Below are 23,536 nucleotides of genomic sequence, written 5' to 3' on the forward strand. Positions count from 1 at the left end.
AAGATTTTATGAAAATATACATTGCATGCTTGAATTTAAAGAAAATTGCATTGATGCATGATTTTTATAAGTGATGTAAATGATAATGTTTTGAATGACGGGAATTAGTTGTGGCTATCGAAGTATATGTAAATGTTTAAGACGTATATGTAAATGCTGATGATGAGACCTAGGTACAGTGGATGGGTGATCCTGTCACTGATGTCCGACAGTCAGCGGGTACCAGGGGGGGGCGAGAGTTTTGTTCTTCTCCTGGAATATCAGCAGATGGTTTTTGGGTCTGATGTTATAATATTAGGAGCATTACAGTGTTGTTAAGGTATGGTAAGAAGTTGGGAAAATTTTGGTTAAGTTTCGGTTTGATTCGGGTTAAAACCGAGACCCCGGTCCAAGTTTTAAAACGAATCGGTTAAGTTTTGAATTTGGCTCGAATTTACGTCTAGGAATGCTTTTAAAAATGTTTTGGGACATTTTAAGGAGTTTGGTAAGCTTCGGGTCAATTTTAGAGGTACATGGGTGAAACGATAATTTTCGGGTTTCCAGGGTGAGATTTTGGTCCTGGCAGCGCCCTGAGCACAAATTTATCATATTTTAAATGTTTATACATCATGATCAAGATTTTATGAAAATATACATTGCATGCTTGAATTTAAAGAAAATTGCATTGATGCATGATTTTTATAAGTGATGTAAATGATAATGTTTTGAATGACGGGAATTAGTTGTGGCTATCGAAGTATATGTCAATTTTTAAGACGTATATGTAAATGCTGATGATGAGGCCTAGGCACAGGGGATGGGTGATCATGTCACTGATGTCCGACAGTCGCCGGGTACCGCGGTTCTATGTATGATGGATCCATCGTAAATGATGATGTAGGATAGTCACCTCTAATGAACTGAATTCACCAACGATAAATGATGAATGATGAATGATGAATGATAAATGATGAATGAGCTGTTTTGACACGTTATGATTTTACACGACACGTTTATGTTACGTTTTTAAAGTTCATGAAAGGTATGTTGAGTATGGTATTTTTCACTGCTGTGTGCTATGTATATGTATTTGCTGTTAACGGTGTATGTGTGTTGAGTCTTTAGACTCACTAGGCGTGTGTAATGCAGGTGAGATTAATGATGAGGGGACTGGAAGTGCTGAACTCTGAGTAGGCAGACCTGGTGCGGTGACACGACCCGAGGACCGCATATTTTCCGCATTATAAGTTATGAGATTGAGTGGAGATGAATATTTTCCTACGTTGATGATTTTTAAGATTTTGACTGGTTCATGTTTACGTATGATTTTGGGATGAGTTTGGTTATTTTAAACTACACTATTTTTACTGTCAAATATTTAAGATCATTTTAAAATGTTATGTTTTTCTGTACAGCGCATGAATGCGAAACGTTTAAATGTTATTTCGAAAATGTGAGCTTTTTAAAAAAAATATTTCCGCACTTTTAAAATTAGTAGACGTTTCAGTTGGTATCAGAGCAAGGGTCCTGTATAGGGTTGTGCCACCTCCAGCTCCTGCAGCTCAGTCTTCAAGCCTCCAGTCTGTAAGTTTTAAGGTTTTAAATGTTTTGAAAGTTTTATGATATCACTTGCATTTTTACATGATATACGTTTTACGGTACATGTTTATCTGTCGTTATATTTTGAGATTAGATGCTTTGAAATTTTTATGCATGTTACGACATGAATTGAGAAATTATATGTTTTTCATGCATGCTCGCTTTGTGGTGGAATTGGACACGAATAAGATTTTGTTATTGGGCATTAGGAAAAGTTGGAAATGATTTGTCTATATTGATTTTTGGTTAGTAGTACTGATGTTCTACTTTTTGGATCATAAGTTAATCTTGAAGATTATAAATGCTCTTGGGACTTGTAGTTTTTCAAAGAAATTACCGATGGTTCGTGGTTACTAGTTGAGTTAATTTTTGATAATTCCATGTAAGGATTAATGATTCGGGACTACTACTATCTTTGGAAGTATAAAAACGTAGAATTTATTTAGGATGCATGCTCTACCTAGGTGGATTTAAGGATTGAATTGCATGGATTGGGAATTTTAAGGACCTAATTGTAATAACCAATAATTTGAGGACCTAAGTGCAAAAATAAAATTCTAATGGACTATTTTCGAATTTACCGAATTTTGGGATTAAATTCTGAGTTTTGAGAATTTTAAGGTTTAATGAGGCAAAAATCTTCGATTTTTTTTGCGGACCAAGAACGCAAATTTCGTATGGTTGTAGGGCCAAAATGGTAAATTTCGAGAACTTTAAGGGCCAAAATGCAAATTCCAAAATTTTTGAGGATTAAATTCGAACTTGGAGGAACACTTGGGTTAAATCAGTAATTTTTCAAGGTTATGAGAATTGATTTTGGGTTTAATAAGCTTACAATTATTGAACTTTATGATACGGGGAACCTACAAAATGGAATTAGGAACACCAAGAACTTATGGGTAATTGTGGAATTTTCGAGATTAAGGACAAATTGGATTATATTCGAGGAAAGTAAGAATCAATTTTACAATTTTTAAGAAATTTGGGAACTTATGTAGCAGTAAGTGAGAATTGAATGGCTTAAATGATATGAATTTTCGGTGATTTAGGCTTGAAGGAAATATATAACATTTAGATATCTGGGTTATAATGTTATAATGAATGGTAATCAAGGACATTATAGGATGAATCAATCTTGGGCTTGAAAATTTAAGCGTTAGTGAAATAATATTGTGGCAAATTAAGAATTTAAAGTGATGACGATTTAAGGTAAAGTTGATCGGTTAGTTAAGTTATAAGGGTAGATATTGAGTTAACGAATTTTTGAGAACTTAAGTTTGATGTGTCATAAGTTTTAGTCATGATCTTAACAGTTAGGACTATACCTTTGTTGGAATATAATTTTTCTAGAAAGTTGAGTATGATTGTAAGAATTGAGATAGACACCTTGTCTTGAGAAATTTTTTTTTAAAGTCATTAAGAAACTTGAGATTAAGTGGATATGTGTATTGGAATTGTGTTATCTAAAGACTATTTGGGTTATGTAAGTTAATTACAAGTTTATGGGATATGTGGTTATACGAAAATTTTGGGTGAAATAAAAACAAAAGAGAATTAGTGGTGTTCAACATAGGTTACCAATGAACGAATATGAAGATTTTTACCGAGTAAGAAATCTAAATCTTGATATGGGAATTCTAGAATTCTATGGGTTATAAGTAAAATTGGTTTATTAGAGTTAGTCCAACATTAACATGAGATAACTTAGTAAGTTTTATACGCTAGTATTAATTAAGCATTAAGGATACGTAAGAATTCGACATTCATTTCAATGAGGAAAGTCCAAGAGTTTTAGGCCTCAACTAAATGGTATTTGGGAAGAAAATAGATTAAGCATGTGATTGATGATAGAAGGGTTTTATTAATTAGGTAGAAGATCGATAGTGTATATTTGGGTTCTATGGATTAACGTACTCGAATTTAAGATTTGCAACAATTTTACATTTGGGGCATACTTGTAAATAGTTAAGTTACGTAAGTTTGGTGCCATAAGATAAGGATTCGATTCAAGGTTCTTAGGCTAATTTTGTTATGGGGTTGAGATAAAGTTTAACGTTTAAGTGTATCACCGAGGATAGAAGTCGGTCAGTAAATTTTGGGGCTAAGGTTCCTAAGTTAAACTGCCTAAATGCAAATGTAATAGGTTGATGAACAATATAGATATTGTACAAGAAAAATGAAGTGCGATAAGTTTGGACATCCATTTCTAGTATGAGGAATTGCGAGAAAGTCATAAATTTGAGGACATGGAAAAATGAAACTAGGTTACCATGGGTCGTTATAAGTTGAGTTTCGCAAACGAAGATTTAGAAGGTGGAGTTTATTAATATTGAGAAGACATAAGGATATCTTAAGATTTATTATTTTATCAGATTAGCGCAGCGGGAGCGGGGATTATTGGGATACTAGAATTAAGATTTTGCACTTTTTGATTATCGAGGATAAGCGAATTTCGGGGACGAAATTCAATTTAAGGGGGAGTAGATTGTAACGTCTCGAAAATTTGAAGGTCCACGTGAACCACATGCATGCAAATTATTAAATTTGTTTAGTATTTTATTAAATTCTTTTAAAGCATAAAATGCATGTTTATTTTATTAGTTTGTGTTTATTTATTTTTATGCATTTTATGCATAATTCATGCATGATAGGATTTAATTCATGAAATTTTAAAGGTTCATGCATTAGGGTTTTTATATGCATTTCACGTTCGAACGAGGATCGGAGACTGGAGAATTTTCAGGAAAATTATTTTATTACACGATTTATTTTTATAAATTAAGTTGAAGCGTTTTTAAGTGTATTTTTCAAAAATGAGAATTTTTGGGTATTTTTACCGCAAGATTTTAATTTTTATCGGTACACAAATTTTATCAAATCGGGGGACTTTTTAAGAGTTCGGCTAATATTTTCAAAACCTTTTCAACACGAAATATTTTTCGAGAGCGTGTTTGGATTTAATGGACTTACTTTTAAGCTTGTTGAGCTCAAAACCCTTTTCAAAACCCTAATTATCTTTTTAGGGCCCATTAATGGTGTAATTAACCATTTAATTATATTATAACAAACCATTACCCTAAACCTATTTACGTTACACAGTCGACACCCCCTTTCAGCATTCCCCACCCTCGGTTTCAGAACTCCTCAGCTTAAGGCTTCGATTCTCTCTTGGTTTGCAAGGGAAAAACTTCATCCGGGTCTCCATTTGCTCGTTCTTGTCTTCAAATCATCAGGCACGTTATGTACCATTATTTCCACATCACGCATGTTATATATTGCTGATATGTGTATTAGTTTCATAAGGGATGCTCGATCCAGTGTACAGCATGGAATTTTCGTTCGATTTTTGCTTATGGCGTGTATTCTGTTATTGTTTAACCACTCACGTTTTGATGTTTTGCGTGCAAGGGGACTGTCAAGGGGTTGCTGAGTGTTGTTAAGATCAAGGTTATGATGTCTAAGGGTTGAGGTTGAGACCTGGAACGGATCGTGAGGGGTCTGAACCACGGTCAAGGGAGGTTCGAACACAGCTGGGACGAGGAGGAGAGTCGCTTGAGCGTTGGGCATGTGGTGATGATCGGGAGCACTACGTGAGGGGCCAGGGGCCTTGTGAGTTGCAAGGGGCTGTAGGCATGGTGCAGCTGCCGTGGGGTTGTAGGCTCATGTCTAGTGATTCCAGCAGGGTTCATTAGGGTCCCTAATGGTGCGCCATAAAGATCGGATAAGTGCTGGAGAAGCTAGGACCAAAATAGTTAAGATATAAGTTTATGTGGGTTTGGTTCGAAAGTTTCTGTACGTGGCTTGTGCAGGAATTATGGGACTCGTTTAAGCTTGGTTTAGAAGGTTCATTAGGGTCTTAATGGTGAGCCATAAAGGTAGGTTAGGTGCTGGAGAAGCTGGGACCAAAATATTTAAGAATTGGGGCCATGTGTTGGAAGATGATTATACCAAGGGGGGGGGGGGTGCCTCAGCAGATGGTTTTTGAGTCTGATGTTATAATATTAGGAGCATTACAGTGTTGTTAAGGTATTGTAAGAAGTTGGGAAAGTTTTGGTTAAGTTTCGGTTCGATTCGGATTACAACCGGGACCCCGGTCCAAGTTTTAAAACGAACCGGTTAAGTTTTGAATTTGGCTCGAGTTTACGTCTAAGAATGCTTTTAAAAATGTTTTGGGACATTTTAAGGAGTTTGGTAAGCTTCGGGTCAATTTTAGATGTCCAATGGTGAAACGATAATTTTTGGGTTTCCAGGGGCAAAATGGTTATTTTGCACCCGGGGTGAGATTTTGATCCTGGCAGCGCCCTGAGCACAAATTTATCATATTTTAAATGTTTATGCATCATGATCAAGATTATTAAGATTTTATGAAAATATACATTGCATGCTTGAATTTAAAGAAAATTGCATTGATACATGATTTTTATAAGTGATGTAAATGATAATGTTTTGAATGACGGGAATTAGTTGTGGCTATCGAAGTATATGTAAATGTTTAAGACGTATATGTAAATGCTGATGATGAGACCTAGGTACAGTGGATGGGTGATCCTGTCACTGATGTCCGACAGTCAGCGGGTACCGCGGTTCTATGTATGATGGATCCATCGTAAATGATGATGTACGATAGTCACCTCTAATGAACTGAATTCACCAACGATAAATGATGAATGATGAACGATGAACGATAAATGATAAACGATGAATGATGAATGATGATTAATGATGAGCTGTTTTGACACGTTATGATTTTACACGACACGTTTATGTTACGTTTTTAAAGTTCATGAAAGGTATGTTGAGTATGGTATTTTTCATTGCTGTGTGCTATGTATATGTATTTTCTATTAACTGTACAGGTGTGTTGAGTCTTTAGACTCACTAGGCGTGTGTGATGCAGGTGAGATTAATGATGAGGGGACTGGAGGTGCTGAACTCTGAATAGGCAGACCTGGTGCGGTTACAAGACCCGACGACCGCATATTTTCCGCATTATAAGTTATGAGATTGTGTGGAGATGAATATTTTCCTACGTTGATGATTTTTAAGATTTTGACTGGTTCATGTTTACGTATGATTTTGGGATAAGTTTGGCTATTTTAAACTTCAGTATTTTTACTGTCAAATATTTAAGATCATTTAAAAATGTTATATTTTTCTGTACAACGCATGCATGCGAAACGTTTAAATGTTATTTCGAAAATGTGAGTTTTTAAAAAATATATATATATTTCCGCACTTTTAAAATTAGTAGACGTTTCACTCTATGACGCCAAATTTTGTAAATGATACCTATACTAGGGTGAATTGTATTTTCGCTTCAATGTGATATGACAAACACAGAGATAGAAACTAAAAATTTTGTGTTGGGTCAAAATTAATATCTAACATACATATAAATATGACTCTTGATTGTGAATTTTTTAATATATATCTTTGTTCGTTTAAGTTAGTAAATTAAATCAATAGTTTTTTTTTTATTAATATGTTCTTTTGTAATTCATTATCCATCTTAAATGACTTTGGACATTAATGTTTCTTGAATTTATCAATTTATGAATGATTTTTCTTTGTTGTTACTGAAATCGGTTAATAAATTAGTGGATTTCTTCATGGTTGTTAATGAATATTTAATGTTTCTATCTTATCTTTTCTTTTATTTTACATATAAATACATTATTTTTAAAACAAGTTGATTTTTAAATATGAATTAAGAAGCATCATATATGATGTAGATATTGAAGTATGTTAAATATTATTTGTAAGAATATTTTTAACATAAAATATTAATTGAATTATTTCGTGATTGTAGTTTTGCAATAATTTCCTCAAATTATTTTTTAAATGAATTATTTTTTAATTGTGGTTTTGCTATTTGTACATCTCATTGCGCGAGGTTGAAAATCTGGTGTCATGTATGGATGTCAGCCTCTATCTAATTTACTGAAATGGGTTTCCTTCATCAGTTTAAGACATTCCATGTGCTCTAATTAATATTTACAATGTATCTAATTTACTCAATTGTTTTCTTTCATAAGTTTAAAACATTTCACATGCTCTAATTAATATGTGGTAATTAATATACATTGATTATTATTTGTTTATTTTCCTATTTTATATGTGCATATGTCATTTTGTTTTTGTGGCACTATTTATATATATTCATGTTTGCGGTGTTTTTGTGCTTATTGTTTTTATTTAACATGGTTGGAAATATTATATACATAGATAAATTTAAATCACAATGTGTCATTGGTAATACACATTAATGGTCCACCAACTTTATTTCACAATAACTATGATATTTTTATTTAATGACTGCTTTAATTTTTAAAATATAACTAATAAAATTTGTGAGATCTTCAACTCTAATTTTCAGTTTTTTCATACTATTATAAACACATTATATTATTTTTTATGAATTTTTATATATTTAATTTAAAATATTTTTAATAATTAGTATATATAAATTTGTGAAACTCTTTATATTTTTATATAGATGGTAAGAAAGACCAAAAATTAAAAATTAATAATAAAATATTTAATATTTCAAATATAACTAATAAATTTTGTGAACTCTTCAACTGTATTATATGTTCTAACTTTCTTAGGCTATTACAAGTACATTAGATTATTATAAAATAATTTTTTTAGGAACTTAAGAATTTTTTTATGTATTTAAATTATTTTTATTAGTTAATATAAAAAAATTTATAAAACTCTTGATATATTTATGTAGATGATAAAAAATGTTAAATGTTAACAAATTCCAATAAATTGATTTAAGTAATAATTAAATAAACACTAGCTCAATAATTTAGTGATTTATCTTATGAATCATTATGTGTTATGATAATGTTTACATGCTAATATTTTTAAAATTAAATTTCTTATTATTATANTACATAAGAAACAATTTTTCCTCTTTTACACTTATTTTTATTTCTATTACGACTCAATTAATATTACATTAATTTAACTAAATAATCATGTTTGAATATGAAATTTTTCTTAAATACATTATGTCAAACAATTGATGAAAATTATTCAAGAAAACTTTCATTGACAAAATATTTCAATAAGCAAAATAAATTATTTAATGTAATTTTTTTTTTCAAACCCTGAATCATAAATTCTAAAATATTATTGAAAAATTCAAAATCTCTCGTCATTTTTCTCTACCAATTCTTAATAGTCACTACTTAAAAGTGTTTTTATATCTCTTAAGGTAATTTTATCTATTATATAAACTTATAAATGCAACAAAATTAATTAAAAATATAGTGACAATAGCTTAATTGTTTTTGTAATATTTGATATTATTTAAAATATTGTTTTAGTATATATTATTTTTTAATGATTACATATATTTTTTGTGTGTGTGTATATATATTCTAAAAAAACATTTAGTAGCTTTTGAAATATTAATATTTGTACATAAAGATTAGGAGGTGTCTCATTAATTTTTTTAAAGTAAGAAAATACAGTTATATTTTGGAATTTTCCGATGATGAAATATTTTGAATTTTTTTGCCTCTCTAATAAAATATCTATCTACATCCCTAATGTCGAGAGAGTTTTTTCTAATATATTATCTGCTCTTGAATTTTCATGTATTTTCTCCTAATTTTTATATCAAGTAAATATATCAATAGTTTTAAAATTAATATATATATCATATCTATTTTAATCACACTATTTTTTTTCAACTTTTTCTATTCGTTATACTACGAAATTCTGGCATACATTCTTTCTCATTAACAATTAATTCATATACTTAATTATGTTCCTAAAGAAAAATAGATATAACATAATATGTGGAGAAACCGAGTGAGACTTAAAAAAAAGAAAAATAATATGGAGTTAAACCCGAAGCATGAACGACTCAAATAAACAAAATAAGAAGATATAGAAAAAAACATGCAAACATCAAAGGGATTAATCAAAATCAAATCTGACGACGATAAAGAAACATGAAAATTAGATATGATGATACGGTTGCTGAATTTAATCGAAGAAAGAAGCATGTAAAATAAAATAAAAAGATGAAAAAGATACTGAAAGATTCGAAAATCATACAAAAAATGATTGAAAAAACTAAACCATGGTTGTTTAAAATGATAGATAAGTTGTAAAATAGTATTTGTTATTGAATAATTTGTGAAAAAATTAGGCGTCTACATTTATTTGCGAATTTAGGATCAATATTCATAAAGTACTTAAGTTCATTATCTTTGCTACTAGTTAAATAAAATAGGGTGGTTCAAAATATATAGTATATGAAAATGCATAAATCTATAGATGCATTTCAAATCTATAGAAACAATTGTCTTGACAATCCTCGTTTGGCTCTGCGACTCAAATGTCTTATTACATGCTGTAAGTAATAGTTATTGTATTGTATTTTGTTAAAAGTAACATGTAGCCCTCTTGAAAAAATTGTTTTGTAGGCTTTGTTTTTGTTTTTGTTTTTTAATAAAAGCAACATCCGATCATTACGAAGGTTTTGACAGACCCCTACCAATTATATATATAAGTCGAAACGAGGAGTGAGACAAGCCAAAATTTCCAGTGTAACAATTTATAGTCATTTTTACAACATAAATACAGAAAACTATTTATATCGAATTCCATGCAACATCAAGCATATCTATAATTAGGTCGCGAATTGCTTGGCTCTAGAGACTCGTGTTCATAAATCTCTTATCTTTGATGTAAATACACATTTTCAGCTGTATAAACATGGATTTCCTAACTCTCTAGTTTATGTTATTATCGTTAAAATTCCAAACATGTCATTGCAATACATTGTCAAATCTTTATTACAGCTGAAACATCCCTCATATTGATTAAAATCAAGCTAATTAAAGATATATCTTTGCTATCATACTGAAGTGGAAAGCCCTTGCTTTTCTTTGTTTTAATACAATGTTCGATCACTCTTTTTGCCGAAAATGCCGGGTCCATAGGTGCAACACATCACCTCGATGAGAAGTGGGAATTGCAATAACGCAAAGGATGTGACTGGAAGACAAGCCAATACGGTCATTGGTACAACAAACAAATTAGATTTCTCCTTCAATGTAATATATATAGCTGCAGCGAAGGCGACCATCATGAATGTGATTGAAGTGAAGAGGGTAAGTAGGCCGATACATAATCTCTTAGGTAGAACGTAAAGAAAGTCTTGTTCGGCATAACGTGAAGCTGTAAGAATCGATAGGAACATGAGCAGTGAAGTGGTGGATGTGAACAAGGAAACAGAGTCTGAGATGGCAAATAAAACGAATGAAGTTTTTCTTACGAAAATCGGTACTCCGGTGTCACCATGAAGACCTCCTGGAACTGTGAAGGCTGCAGCAAATACGACTGTAGCAATCAATGCAGCGGCAATGGTACATGAGGTGGCAGTGTCTTTCATCCATTTCTCTCCTTGAGATTTTAACTCTTGGTGCTTTTCGGAAAACAACATTTGAGGAGTCTTGTCGTCATTGTTAAACCATGTCCTACGAGAAGGGTTGACAAAATTTTCCATTTCCTGTACGGTGCACGTTGATGAAATTATCACCACAAAAATGTGCTCAGGTAAACAAAAAAGAATTGCCGAAGTTATCCGCCAATTTAATTATAATTGCTAGTGGTGGACATGCATATAATTAAGAAGAATGTTATGCAAGATGTCGAGTACCTTAGACCATTGTAACTCACGCTGCATCTGTAAAGCTGCACCAGAAACTAGATTGAGTTTATGAGGAGGTGCTAGTTCTCCGCATATGTGCATAAAGTTGTTACCCGAAGAGTCCGTCCTGTCGTAAAAATATTGTTTTCGTTCATTCATATGATAAATGAGATTGAAAATATTTTCAACGCGTTCTCTTGCTGCTATGTGAAAAATGGAACATTCAGTTTTTGATTCTTCAGCATAAATGGCATTCGGAAACATCTCTATGATCACTTCCACAACCTCATGTATGCCTTCATCTGCAGCCTTAACTATGGCACTTTCATAGATAGGTGAAGCAACACTAAAAGGCAAAGATTCCAGTGCCCTGCACAAGCATTTGACGAGTTCAAGTGTCTGTCGGTGCATTACTTTCTTTTTCTTGATGCTCTTCACTTCAGGAACTGTGTATATATTAATAGCCAAAAGTAAGAAGATAAACAAATACATGCATCGTATATTTTAACTTGTAATGATGACAAGGAGTAGAGTAGCTTCGATAGCTCATCTCAACATATATGTTCGTTCGGCAATCTTTGTATATTAAAAGAAATTTAATGGTGGTGTGGTGGCTGAGTTTAATATATTGATATAGGAGAGAAACAACGAACGACAAAAAGAAAAAACACAAAATATTATTGATAAACAGATCGAGTTACATGATTTTAAAAAAATACTAGACTTTAGCCTTCATAGTCAATGACAGGTGTAGGATGACAATTAACCGAGTTTAAACCCGATCAGATCATCGTGTCTATAACTTGGTAGGAAGGTGTAACGGGTTTTAGTGACAACTTTGGTTAACCATTTTCATAAGGCGACGGTGAATATGAAGTATTTGGAATAGGAGCTCATTGTGCAGGTCGCACTAGCGCAAGTTTGGGTACGTTGTGCGACAAAATGATATCAGAGACGGTCACCAGCAAGAACATCAGTAGCCATCTCCTAAACATGTGGGCAAAGTGATACATCACGGGAACCACATCTTGAACTAGTAGGAGACACCTTTACATTTTCGGAGCTGGTGGATCGATAGGTCAGCCCATGACAAAGACGCCGTGTTTTGAAGGATTCATTGATTATGACACCCTTGTCTTACATGGGTTAAAAATCAAAAATTAATATGTTTTGTGAGGATTCATATAGTAATTTGGGTTAATCATTTTCGTAAAGCGAAGACAGATACCAAGTAGTTGGTATAAAGGTCTATTATGTAATCGCACTTGCGCATGTTGGGGTTCAGGACATGATAGAATGCTATCAAATCCAGTTATTGGACCGCTGGATTTTGGGACGGGCGATTCTGAGTCCAATTTTTCTTTGCTGAGCGGGTCTTGAGATTGGTCAAACCTGCCTCGTTGTCATCCCTATATAGGGAATTTGTTAACTCAAAACTCTTGGAGTTGTTATTGTAATACTACTGTAATTTTTTATTTTATAATTTCAGAAAACTAATTACTGAAAATGTTGACATGATGACGAAAATACTGAAGTGACACAGGAAATTATTAATCCGACACCGAAAAATTGTTGATGTGTAAAAATAAATTACTAGTATGCCTGAAGTCTCGTCGGTATTCCGACAAAACAAGACCAAAAGCCAAGGAAAACCCATCTTAATGAACCAGTACCCAAATTTAAACTACTTAGAGGACCAAAACTTAAAACAGGTAATCTTAAATAATCGTTTTGGCCATATTTCCAAAAGAATAACACCATTAATACACATCATATGATTTATTTAATAAAATATTGGCCATATAACACAATTACTAAATACAACTACTAAATTGAAAATTAAAACAGAAACTCCTTATATTATTAACTCATTTTCATGATAACAAGTCCTCCGTGATATTCTACGTCGTCATTATTAATATTGTGTTATTTAATTTGCATCATATTTGTATGTTTTTACTATGAATTTAATGATTTATTTATGTATATTATTATTTAATTTATTATATAATACTTAATAAATTTGTGACAATTATGCAAATTGTTTAAATAAATTTAATTAATTATTTGAATTTCTTAAGCATGGACAAAAGGAGATAATATATTTGATAAAATCAAAAAAATTTACTCCCTATATATTCCTAGACTTTCAATATGATCAAACGCAAGGAGAGAATGACTATTTGGTAATATTATATTATGTATTTAATCATCGATACTCGTTATAAAATTAAATAATCCAAGTAAAATCTTTAATCTGAAAATGAAATTTTACTTACCCACAAAAGAAATTATGTTGAACCAATCGAACTTCTTTGTCACTTGATCCATATCAGACCCTGGGTTCTCAATATCAGTTGTGATCTTTGTCTTTTCCAATGATGTCAAAGGAACACCTTCANATAATAAGCAAAAAAAATTTTTTTTTATGATATATCTTATAAGAGTTGGAAATCATAATCCCATACTTCGTCGGTCATTTTAAAAAAAACTGTAGCCTAATGATCTGATTATGAAAGTAAGCAATTAAAAGATGTAGGTCTTTTGTCAGACGGTCTCACGAATCTTTATCTGTGAAACGGATCAATCCTACCGATATTCACAATAAAAAGTAATACTCTTAGCATAAAAAGTAATACTTTTTCATTGATGACCCAAATAAAAGATCCGTCTCACAAAAATATAACCTGTGAGACCGTCTCACACAAGTTTTTGCCTAAAAGATTTTCTCTAAGAAAGATCACTTACAAGAGTAGATCCAATTTTGCCACCAACTGAATCTTTTTCCGCTTGGAAACACAGATTTCATTCTGGCTATCACTTGCAACGCATAATCATCATCTTCGTCGCTTAACGTAGCTAATTCTGGGTATTTCTGCACCAAATATAAAGCCACATCTGCCCAAAGAAAAATATATTATCTTTATATTTCACAATTAACTATCAATAAATTAATATTTCCTACTAACCAATAAACTCAGAAGCTACGGCAATTGTCAATAGCAAAGCCCCCAACTTTCCCACAAATGGGCTATTCTGCACTTCTTTCTTGGAGACGGATATGAGATACATAAGCGTATCTTTTTGGCTACTCCTCGCTGCTAAATGAATCGGTAACATATTCTTGTCATTTGTAATATATAGCAAGTCGGGTTTTTTGTTCACCAACAGTATCGCAGCTTCCTTGTTTCCAGCCAAAGCGGCTGTGTGTAGAGCAGTGTCCCCCGAACTATCTTTCGAGAGCAATGCTTCATTTGGCGTCAAGCATTCTAACAACTTTCTCACGAAATCATTTGATTTTCCAGTCTCCACCGCTACGTGCAGAGCTGTCTCCGAGGAATCATTGATGATGGCCGTGATTGCATCTTCATCTTTGTCCAAGAACTTCTTGCCTTCCTTCCAATCACCTCTTAATATTGCTCTATGCAATGGCAAGTACCGGTGAAAATCCGTACCTGCATATTTCTTAAAATTACAAGCCTTGTACCAGAAAAAAATACATTCGAGTTCGTTAAACCATTTCTTTTTATTTTTTATTTTTCCAGTTTTAGTTACCGAGTTCTCATTTCATTTACCACTAGAACTGCTCGTTTGAATTTCATTATCATCTGATTTGAAACGTTTTTCCAATTCCAACCAAACTCCCTGGAACTGTCCAATCCCACCACTGCATCAAGCACATCGGTCCCAGTAATGGAACCCAGAATCCATCCTGTGATAAGCTGGTCGGTTCTTCTCCAGAGTTTCTGCTCATCCATGGATTCTTCAGGCCGCGGGATCTGGCCGTATACGAAGCCCAACAAATCTTGGCTCTCGAGCAGACAGATCATCTGTTTTTTCCATATCCTGTAATCATTAATGCTTCTTTCCTTATTGTCTTTGTTAAGAAATAGCTTCACTGAGCATTAACAGTTGAAAGCCATGGATAGTTTGCTAATTTTGAGGAAGACATTGAAACGATGCTGAGTTTTAGCCAAATGAATGGTGTGGAAGATTTTATGCATTTGAAGTATTTTCTTGTTTATAATTGTTTTTTAAAAAAAAAAAAGAAGAAAATTTTTTCCGACACTATCACTTTTTATAATTATATATATATATATATATATATGTATGTATATTTATCCTACCGATTGATGTGAGAACTAAGAAGTGTTGTATATAATTTACAACTGATTCACATGGTTTGTATTAGGGAACGTACCGAACTACGATATCGTATACTGTATCGTAAATATCGGTATAAAATTTTTTTATACCGATACCGATACCGGAAATTCGGTATACCGCACATTCGGTATACCGAATTTTCAATATGAAAAAAGTTTATACCGGATACCGTAACGACACCGAAAATTTTTTCGGTACATCGAAAAAGACAAAATGTCGGTATACCGAAAATATACCGATATTTTTTCGGTATATATAACTTAAATTTAAAAAAATAATAATAAAAATTATTTTCGGTATTTCGGTATATACCGAAAAAAAATAATTTCGTACCGATAACGATATCGAAAATTTGATACCGTACCGAAAATTTCGTTACCGTACCGAAATTTTCGGTATATCGATTTTTTTGGTAATTTCGATATCTTTTTGGGTACGATATTTCGGTATTTTTTCTCTATCACTAATTTGTATGTTACCAATCAAGTAGCCAGTTTACACATAATTCCATGTACACAAAATTATAATTGCTGCTGTTTTCATAAAAAAGGTAAGAAGGGAGGTAGGCCAATTAAATTAACTGTCAATAAATATGGGGCAAGGAGTCTGGTGAGACTTGAGAGGACGTTGACCCAACCTTTTTCATTATTTATACGGAGCCCTTCACTTGAAACAGTTTTCTAAACTTTCGGTATATGTTCAAATCTTATTTGATGATATCCTAAAAAAAAAAATCTTATTTGATGTCATTTATTTCTATTTATTTTTTATTTCGATAGTAATAAATAGTTTTGACAGATTTTCAGAAAAAAGTGAGTAATTTTCTTATGCATGTTCTGGAAGTAGAAATCGGTTTCTATGTTATTTGATAACTTCTTTCAAAAGAACTTCTGTTTCCTCAGTAAATGTCTTAGTAGAAGATATTAACTTTTCGAACCGAGTTTTATTTGTTTTTTTATCTAACTTAGAATGTTTCAATCAGTTGGATCGGTTCAATCAGAGGGTCATATTTTAAATTTTAAAAATATTAAACGTATATACAAATTAAAATAAAAATATATTTATCAATGTTTAAAATCTAAACAACACACATATAATCAAATATAATTATATCTAAATTTTTAAATAAAAAAATAAAATAAGCTATAATTTTATTAAAATAATATTTTTAATAGAATTAAAATCCAAATATATGTGTGTATGTGAGCGCGCTCTAGCCCTGGTAAAAAAAAATTAATAGAGTTATAATGAATTTGGTACAACCCATTTTTAGCCAAAATAATTATGGCAAAAACTTGTGTGAGACGGTCTCACGGGTCGTATTTTGTGAGACGGAACTTTTATTTGAGTCATCCATGAAAAATTATTACTTTTTATGCTAAAAGTANCGTAAAAAAAATTAATATAGTTATAATGAATTTGGTACAACCCACTTTTAGCCAAAATAATTATGGCAAAAACTTGTGTGAGACGGTCTCACGGGTCGTATTTTGTGAGACAGATCTTTTATTTGGGTCATCCATGAAAAAGTATTACTTTTTATGCTAATAGTATTATTTTTATTGTGAATATCGGTAGGATTGACCTGTCTCACAGAGTAAGATTCGTGAGACCGTCTCACAAGAGATCTACTCAATAATTATTTAGGGGCAGTGACCCAAGTCCACTAACTATTTTAAAGATTATATCGTTATCTGTGAAGAGAAGGCGTTGTTTCACGAGGAAGTGTGCCGCTCTGGTCAAGGAACAAAGGGCGAGATGTGTGATTATCTTTATTTGTTGGCATGAGTACAGTGAGTATTTTTATTAAGAGATTGTTCTAAAATATTTTTGCAGCCTCCGAAGAGGAAGAGAAACAAACATGTAATTTACGATGTATAAATTCACATGGACTGATACAAGATTTCTCTATAGTCCTATTTTTTTTCTCAGTTCTAGTTGTCACATTTGTTATGTTAACTGTTATTTTTTGTAGATTGAATGTGTTGTTTCCGACTGAGATGCGAGCATTTGTTGTGTCTGTCTCTTAATTTTCTTAGGCATTCTATGGACTGTATTTTTAAATAGATTTAATTTTTAACGTTTTATGCGTTTATTACAATAACAGAACGATCATTCTCAACCTATGATCAAAACATTTATGTCTACATACTGCAAGGATTCTGAAGGCTATTTTAAAATTCCTAACAAATCATATCTATAAAATACTCACTTAGTTTGGTTAATTTAAAAAAAAAAATAAGTAGCGAATTAGTTAGTACTATGAATAATAAAACAATATAATTATTAATCTATAAGGTAAGAAGGGAGGTAGGCCGATTAAATTAAATGCCAATAAATATGGGACAAGGAGTCTGGTGAGACTTGGGAGGACGTTGACCCAACTTTTTTTTATGGAAAAAATTTATGTGAGATTGTCTCACGGATCGTATTTTGTGAGACATATCTTTTATTTAGGTCATCCATGAAAAAATATTACTTTTTATTGTGAATATCGGTAGGGTTGACCCGTCTCACAGATAAAGATTCGTGAGACTGTCTCACAATAGATCTACTCTTTTTTTATTTATCTGGAGCCCTTCACTTGAAAAAGTCTTCTAAACTTTTGGTATAAGTTCAAATTTTATTGGATGTAATTTATTTCTGTTTATTTTTTATTTCGATAGTAATAAATACTTTTAACAGATTTCATGAGAAAAATAAATAATTTTTTATACATGTTATTGAAGTAGAAACCGATCTCTATGTTCCTGGATAGTTTCTTTCAAAAGAAATTCTGCTTCCTCAGTAAATGTCTTAGTAGAAGATATTATTTCTTCGAACCGATGTTTATTTGTTTTTTGATCTAACTTAGAATGTTTCAATCAGTTGAATCGGTTCAATCAGAGGGTCATATTTTAAATTTTAAAATTTTAAACGTATATACAAATTCTAATAAAAATATATTTATCAATGTTTAAAATCTAAACAACATACATATAATCAAATATAATTATATCTAAATTTTTTAAATTAAAACAATCAAAATAAGCTATAATTTTATTAAAATAATATTTTTAATAAAATTAAAATCCAAATATGTGTGTGTGGGCTCTAGCCCTGGCTAAAAAAATTAATATAATTATTGTTGAAAACAAAAAGTTGAAATTATTGAATGTTGAAAATAAGAGTTGTAAATATTGAAAATTAGTTTGTGACGATGTATGTAACGATGTATTTATTTTTGGATTATTTTCGAAGAAATTTTATAAATATGTCTCTTAATTTTTGAAGAAGAACACAATTGAGTAGACAAAATTTTATAAAGTGTGTAGTTTAATATATTTTGTGAGTTTGAGATTTTTACTTTTTACCATAAATTTTTACTTTAAACACGTTATCAGCACGATACTCGAAGGTTCAGTTCTCCATATTTTTTCAAGCTTCAAAACACAAGAAAAAAGTAACAATATTCAAAAATAAGAATATTTATTTTACTGTTTATTTATGTTGGGTGCAATAATTGTTCATGCTTGGTAGAGCGATTGAACCGTGGTGCTTAAGCTGCTCTGCGGTTTAAAAGATTTGAATTACAACATTACCACTAGTTATAGCTTTTGGTAAAGCGGCAAGCGCTCGGTCCTACAATTGGTATCTGAGCCAAGGTCACAGGTTCGATTCCCATTGATGGCAAGGAGTGCAATTATTGGGAGGGAGATTGTTGGGTGCAATAATTGTCCCTGCTTGGTAGAGTGATTGAACCGTGGTGCTTGAGCTGGTGTGCGGTTTAAAAGATTTGAGTTGCACCATTACCACTAGCTATAGCTTTTGGTAAAGCGGCAAGCGCTTGGTCCTACAATTTATTTTTATTGTGTATANTAAATTTTTTCATCAAAATTTTCGAAAAAGAAGAAGATGGTTCTTTCAAGGTTATTTTGTATAATTATTTTGGTTATTATACTCACTAGTCTTGTATTTATCGGAGAATATCCGCCTCGCGTTTTTTCTTTTTTTTAAGAACGCTTATACTTATAATTTATCCTTTAATTTTTATTGTCATATTAATATATTTAGAACTTAACTAATAAAATGCATTGTTAATTTTCTAGTACCACCATGTCAAATTTGGCAAATCTCGAATTTATTGTGCTTGACATTAGGGGAAAAAATTATATGTCATGGACTCTCGATGTAGAAATGTATCTTAAGTCATTGGGTCTAAGTGAGACCATTAAAGAAAATGGTATCTCGTCATCACAAGATAAAGCAAAAGCTATCATATTTTTGCGTCGACATCTTGATGAATGATTAAAATGTGAATATCTCATTGAAAAAGATCACATGACTTTATAGAAAGGATTAAAAGAAAATTTTCAATATATAAGAGAAGTTATACTTCCGACCGTCCGTGATGAATAGAATACGTTAAGATTCCAAGATTTTAAGAAAGTTAGTGATTACAATTCGGCGATGTATCGAATAATCTCGTAATTAAAATTTTGTCGACATGAGGTTACGGAATCAGAAATGCTTGAAAAAACATTTTTCACTTTTCACGCATCAAATATAACTCTACAACAACAATATAGAGTGTGTGAATTTGCGAGATATTATGAACTTATCGCATGTCTTCTTGTAGCGGAAAAGAACAACGAGCTGCTAATGAGAAATCATCAGTTCCGACCTACAAGATCAACAGCATTTCCAGAAGTAAATGTTGTATGTAAAAATGAATTTAAACCTGGAAATCAAAATCAAATTCAGAGACAAGGTTTTTGGTCGTGGTCGTGGACGTGGACGTGGAAGTGGTCGTGGTCACGGTCGTGGTTTTGAAAACAATCGAGATAGTTACTTCTATAACTCATCTCAAAAGGACGTCACGAACTACCCTCTAAAAAGGCATCATGAGGATATCAGTGTTAATGAAAATAAATCAAAACGATTTAAAAGTTCTTGTTTTAGATGCGACACTCCAGGACATTGGTCTCGCATTTGTCGAGCTCCCGAGCACCTTTGTAAGCTCTATAAAGAATCGATAAAGGGGAAAGAAAAAGAGACCAACTTCACTGAACACATTGTCCGTTTGAGTGATTCAACTCATTTTGATGCTGCAGATTTTCTGAATGATTTCTCGGAAAATGATTAATATATTTGTGGAATTGAAATGTAAAATATTTTATTTTTCATGTGCTCATATGCTAATGTTTTATTATATAATTATGATATGTATTTTATTACATATATATTTTCAGTAATTTTTTTTCATGCATATTTTTTTTGAAGTTTCAATATGAAAAATGCTATGAACAAAGCTAGACAAAAAACTAATCCCATGGAAGTTTGCATACCTGATAGTGGTACAACGCACACTATTCTCCGAGATAAAAGATATTTCTTGGAACTAAAACCAACAAAACAATGGTGAATACAACATTAGGTCCTGTAGACTTGATAAAAGGTTGTGGTAAAAGACATTTTTTGTTACCTAACGGTACAAATTTTTTGATAAATGATGCTTTATATTCATCACAATCGAAAAGAAATTTGTTGAGTTTTAATGACATATATTCTCATGGGTATGATACTCAAACAATAAATGAAGGAAATGAGAAATATATGTGTCTTATCACATATAAATCAGGAAAGAAATATGTAGATGTAAAACTACCAATGCTCCCTACTGGATTGTATTGTACATATATAAGTCCAATTGAATCAAACATGATAGTTGATAATTCTTCAATACTGATTAATTGACATGATCGATTAGGACATCCTAATTCAACAATGATGCGAAAAATTATAGAAAATACACATGGTCATCCGCTGAAAGACCTGAAGATCTTTCAAAATAATAAGTTTCAATGCAAAGTATGCTCTCTTGGAAAACTTATTATAAGATCATCACCAGCTAAAATCCAAACTGAATCACCTATGTTTCTTGAACGTATTCAAGGTGATATTTGTGGGCCAATTCATCCACCATGTGGATCATTTAGATATTTTATGGTATTAATCGATGTCTCCAGCAGATGGTCACATGTATGTTTATTATCAACTTTGAATGTGACATTTGCAAGATTACTTGCTCAAATAATAAAATTGTGGAATCAATTTACCGATCATATAATCAAGAAAATTAGACTTGATAATGCTGGTGAATTTACTTTCCAGACTTTTAATGATTATTGTATGTCAATGGGAATTACTGTTGAGCATCCTGTTGCTCATGTCCATACACAAAATGGATTAGCTGAATCATTGATTAAACGTTTACAACTGATTGCTAGACCAATGATTATGAAAGCAAAACTCCATGTTTCTATATGGGCACATGCAATATTACATGGTGCTGCATTAATTTGCATCAGACCAAGTGCATATCATAAATATTCCCCATTGCAGCTTGCCTTTGGTAAAGAACCAGGCATTTCTCATATGAGAATTTTTTGATGTATGGTATATGTGCCTATTGCACCGCCTCAACGAACAAAAATGGGAACTCAAAGAAATATCGGAATTTATATCGGTTATGATAGCCCATCAATCATTCGATATCTTGAGCCTCAGACACGCGACATGTTTACATCACGTTTTTCTGATTGTCATTTTAATGAGGAAATCTCCTCAATGTTAGGGGGAGAAAAGAAACATATCGAAAAAGAAATTACATGGTATACATCATCATTGTTACATCAGGATCCAAGAACTAAACAATGTGAAAAAGATGTACATCAAATTGTGCACTTGCAAAGAATAGCAAATCAAATACCATATGCATTTGCAGATACAAAAAGGGTTACTAAATCATATATACATGCTGTAAATGACACTGCTCGAATTGAAATTCCAAAGATAGAAATTGAAGACACTCATGATGTCACTAAACGCTTGAAGCATGGAAGACCAATTGGTTCCAAGGATAAAAATCCTCGAAAAAGAAAAAGCATAGAGAAACACGATGATCACAAAATGGAGAATGATATTCCAGCAGAAATACATGATGATAAAAATGTTCTATTAGAACCACAAACTGATGAGAATCGTGAAATGTCTATCAATTATATTAATACTGGAAAAATATTGAATCGAAAAGATATAAAAAAAATTTGATGAGATATTTTCTTACAATGTGGCATTTGACATCATAAATGACAATGAAGATCATGAACCAAAATCTTTTGGTGAATGTAAAAATCGACAGGACTGGATAAAATGGAAAGATGTAATCCAGGTTGAATTGGATTCGCTAAATAAACGTAACGTTATTCGGCCTATAGTCCTTACACCAAAAGGTGTAAAACCTGTTGGGTACAAATGGGTCTTTATTTGAAAGCGAAATGAGAAAAATGAAATAGTAAGATATAAAGCTCGACTTGTTGCACAAGGTATAACGTCCCAGATTCGACGACTGTTCAATGTAATGGACTGTACAGTTGAAGAGGGCTTAAAAGATTTAATTTGTACTACTCATATCACGAAGGTACATCTTCTTTTCGGTAGCTCATCACATAAGAACTCCAAAGTTAAGCGTGCTTGACTTGGGGCAATTTTGGGATGGGTGACCTCTTGGGAAGTTTCCCAGGGTGCATGTGAGTGAGGACATAAGCACGCTGGAAAGACTCGTCTTGGTACAGTGAGGACAGTCGTCGAATCTAGGGTGTTACAGTTGGTATCAGAGCCAACATATCTTAGTACGGTGTGGTTCGCGGACGAACCAAGCGGAAGCTGGTGGGCATGTGAGGCCCGGGGCCGAAGAGGGCGGGGGGTGATCGCCGGTGCCATCAGTTGCACGGACAATGAGCGGCTCCTGACAGGCTTCTAGGTGGAGGGAACATGAATGAACCGATCCTACACGGGAATGAGAGGGATTCCGAGACTGTTCAATGTAATGGACTGTACAGTTGAAGAGGGCTTAAAAGATTTGATTTGTACTACTCATATCACGAAGGTGCATCTTCTTTTCGGTAGCTCATCACATAAGAACTCCAAAGTTAAGCGTGCTTGACTTGGGGCAATTTTGGGATGGCTGACCTCCTGGAAAGTTTCCCAAGGTGCGTGTGAGTGAGGACATAAGCACGCTGGAAAGACTCGTCTTGGTACAGTGAGGACAGTCGTCGAATCTGGGGCGTTACA

At 32.4% G+C, this 23,536-nt stretch overlaps 1 protein-coding gene and 1 long non-coding RNA gene across 2 annotated transcripts in view; one reads left to right on the forward strand and one right to left on the reverse strand.

Annotated features, from left to right (window-relative positions):
• Positions 1-231: 231 nt before the first annotated feature.
• Positions 232-23,536, forward strand: part of LOC140962525 (uncharacterized) — a 78,515-nt gene continuing 55,210 nt past the window's right edge. The window contains exon 1 of the long non-coding RNA XR_012172565.1: positions 232-508. This is a non-coding gene — a long non-coding RNA (uncharacterized lncRNA). The remainder of the gene's footprint in view (positions 509-23,536) is intronic.
• Positions 10,354-14,821, reverse strand: LOC140963200 (uncharacterized; the record flags this gene model as incomplete). Its single annotated transcript, XM_073422495.1, has 5 exons — positions 10,354-11,113; positions 11,264-11,700; positions 13,534-13,650; positions 14,003-14,152; positions 14,224-14,821. Coding segments are annotated over 5 exons (1,920 nt in total), but the record flags the coding sequence as incomplete, so codon positions are not given.

Source organism: Primulina huaijiensis, chromosome 17 (assembly GCF_012295235.1).
Source record: "Primulina huaijiensis isolate GDHJ02 chromosome 17, ASM1229523v2, whole genome shotgun sequence".
Taxonomy (NCBI): domain Eukaryota; kingdom Viridiplantae; phylum Streptophyta; class Magnoliopsida; order Lamiales; family Gesneriaceae; genus Primulina; species Primulina huaijiensis.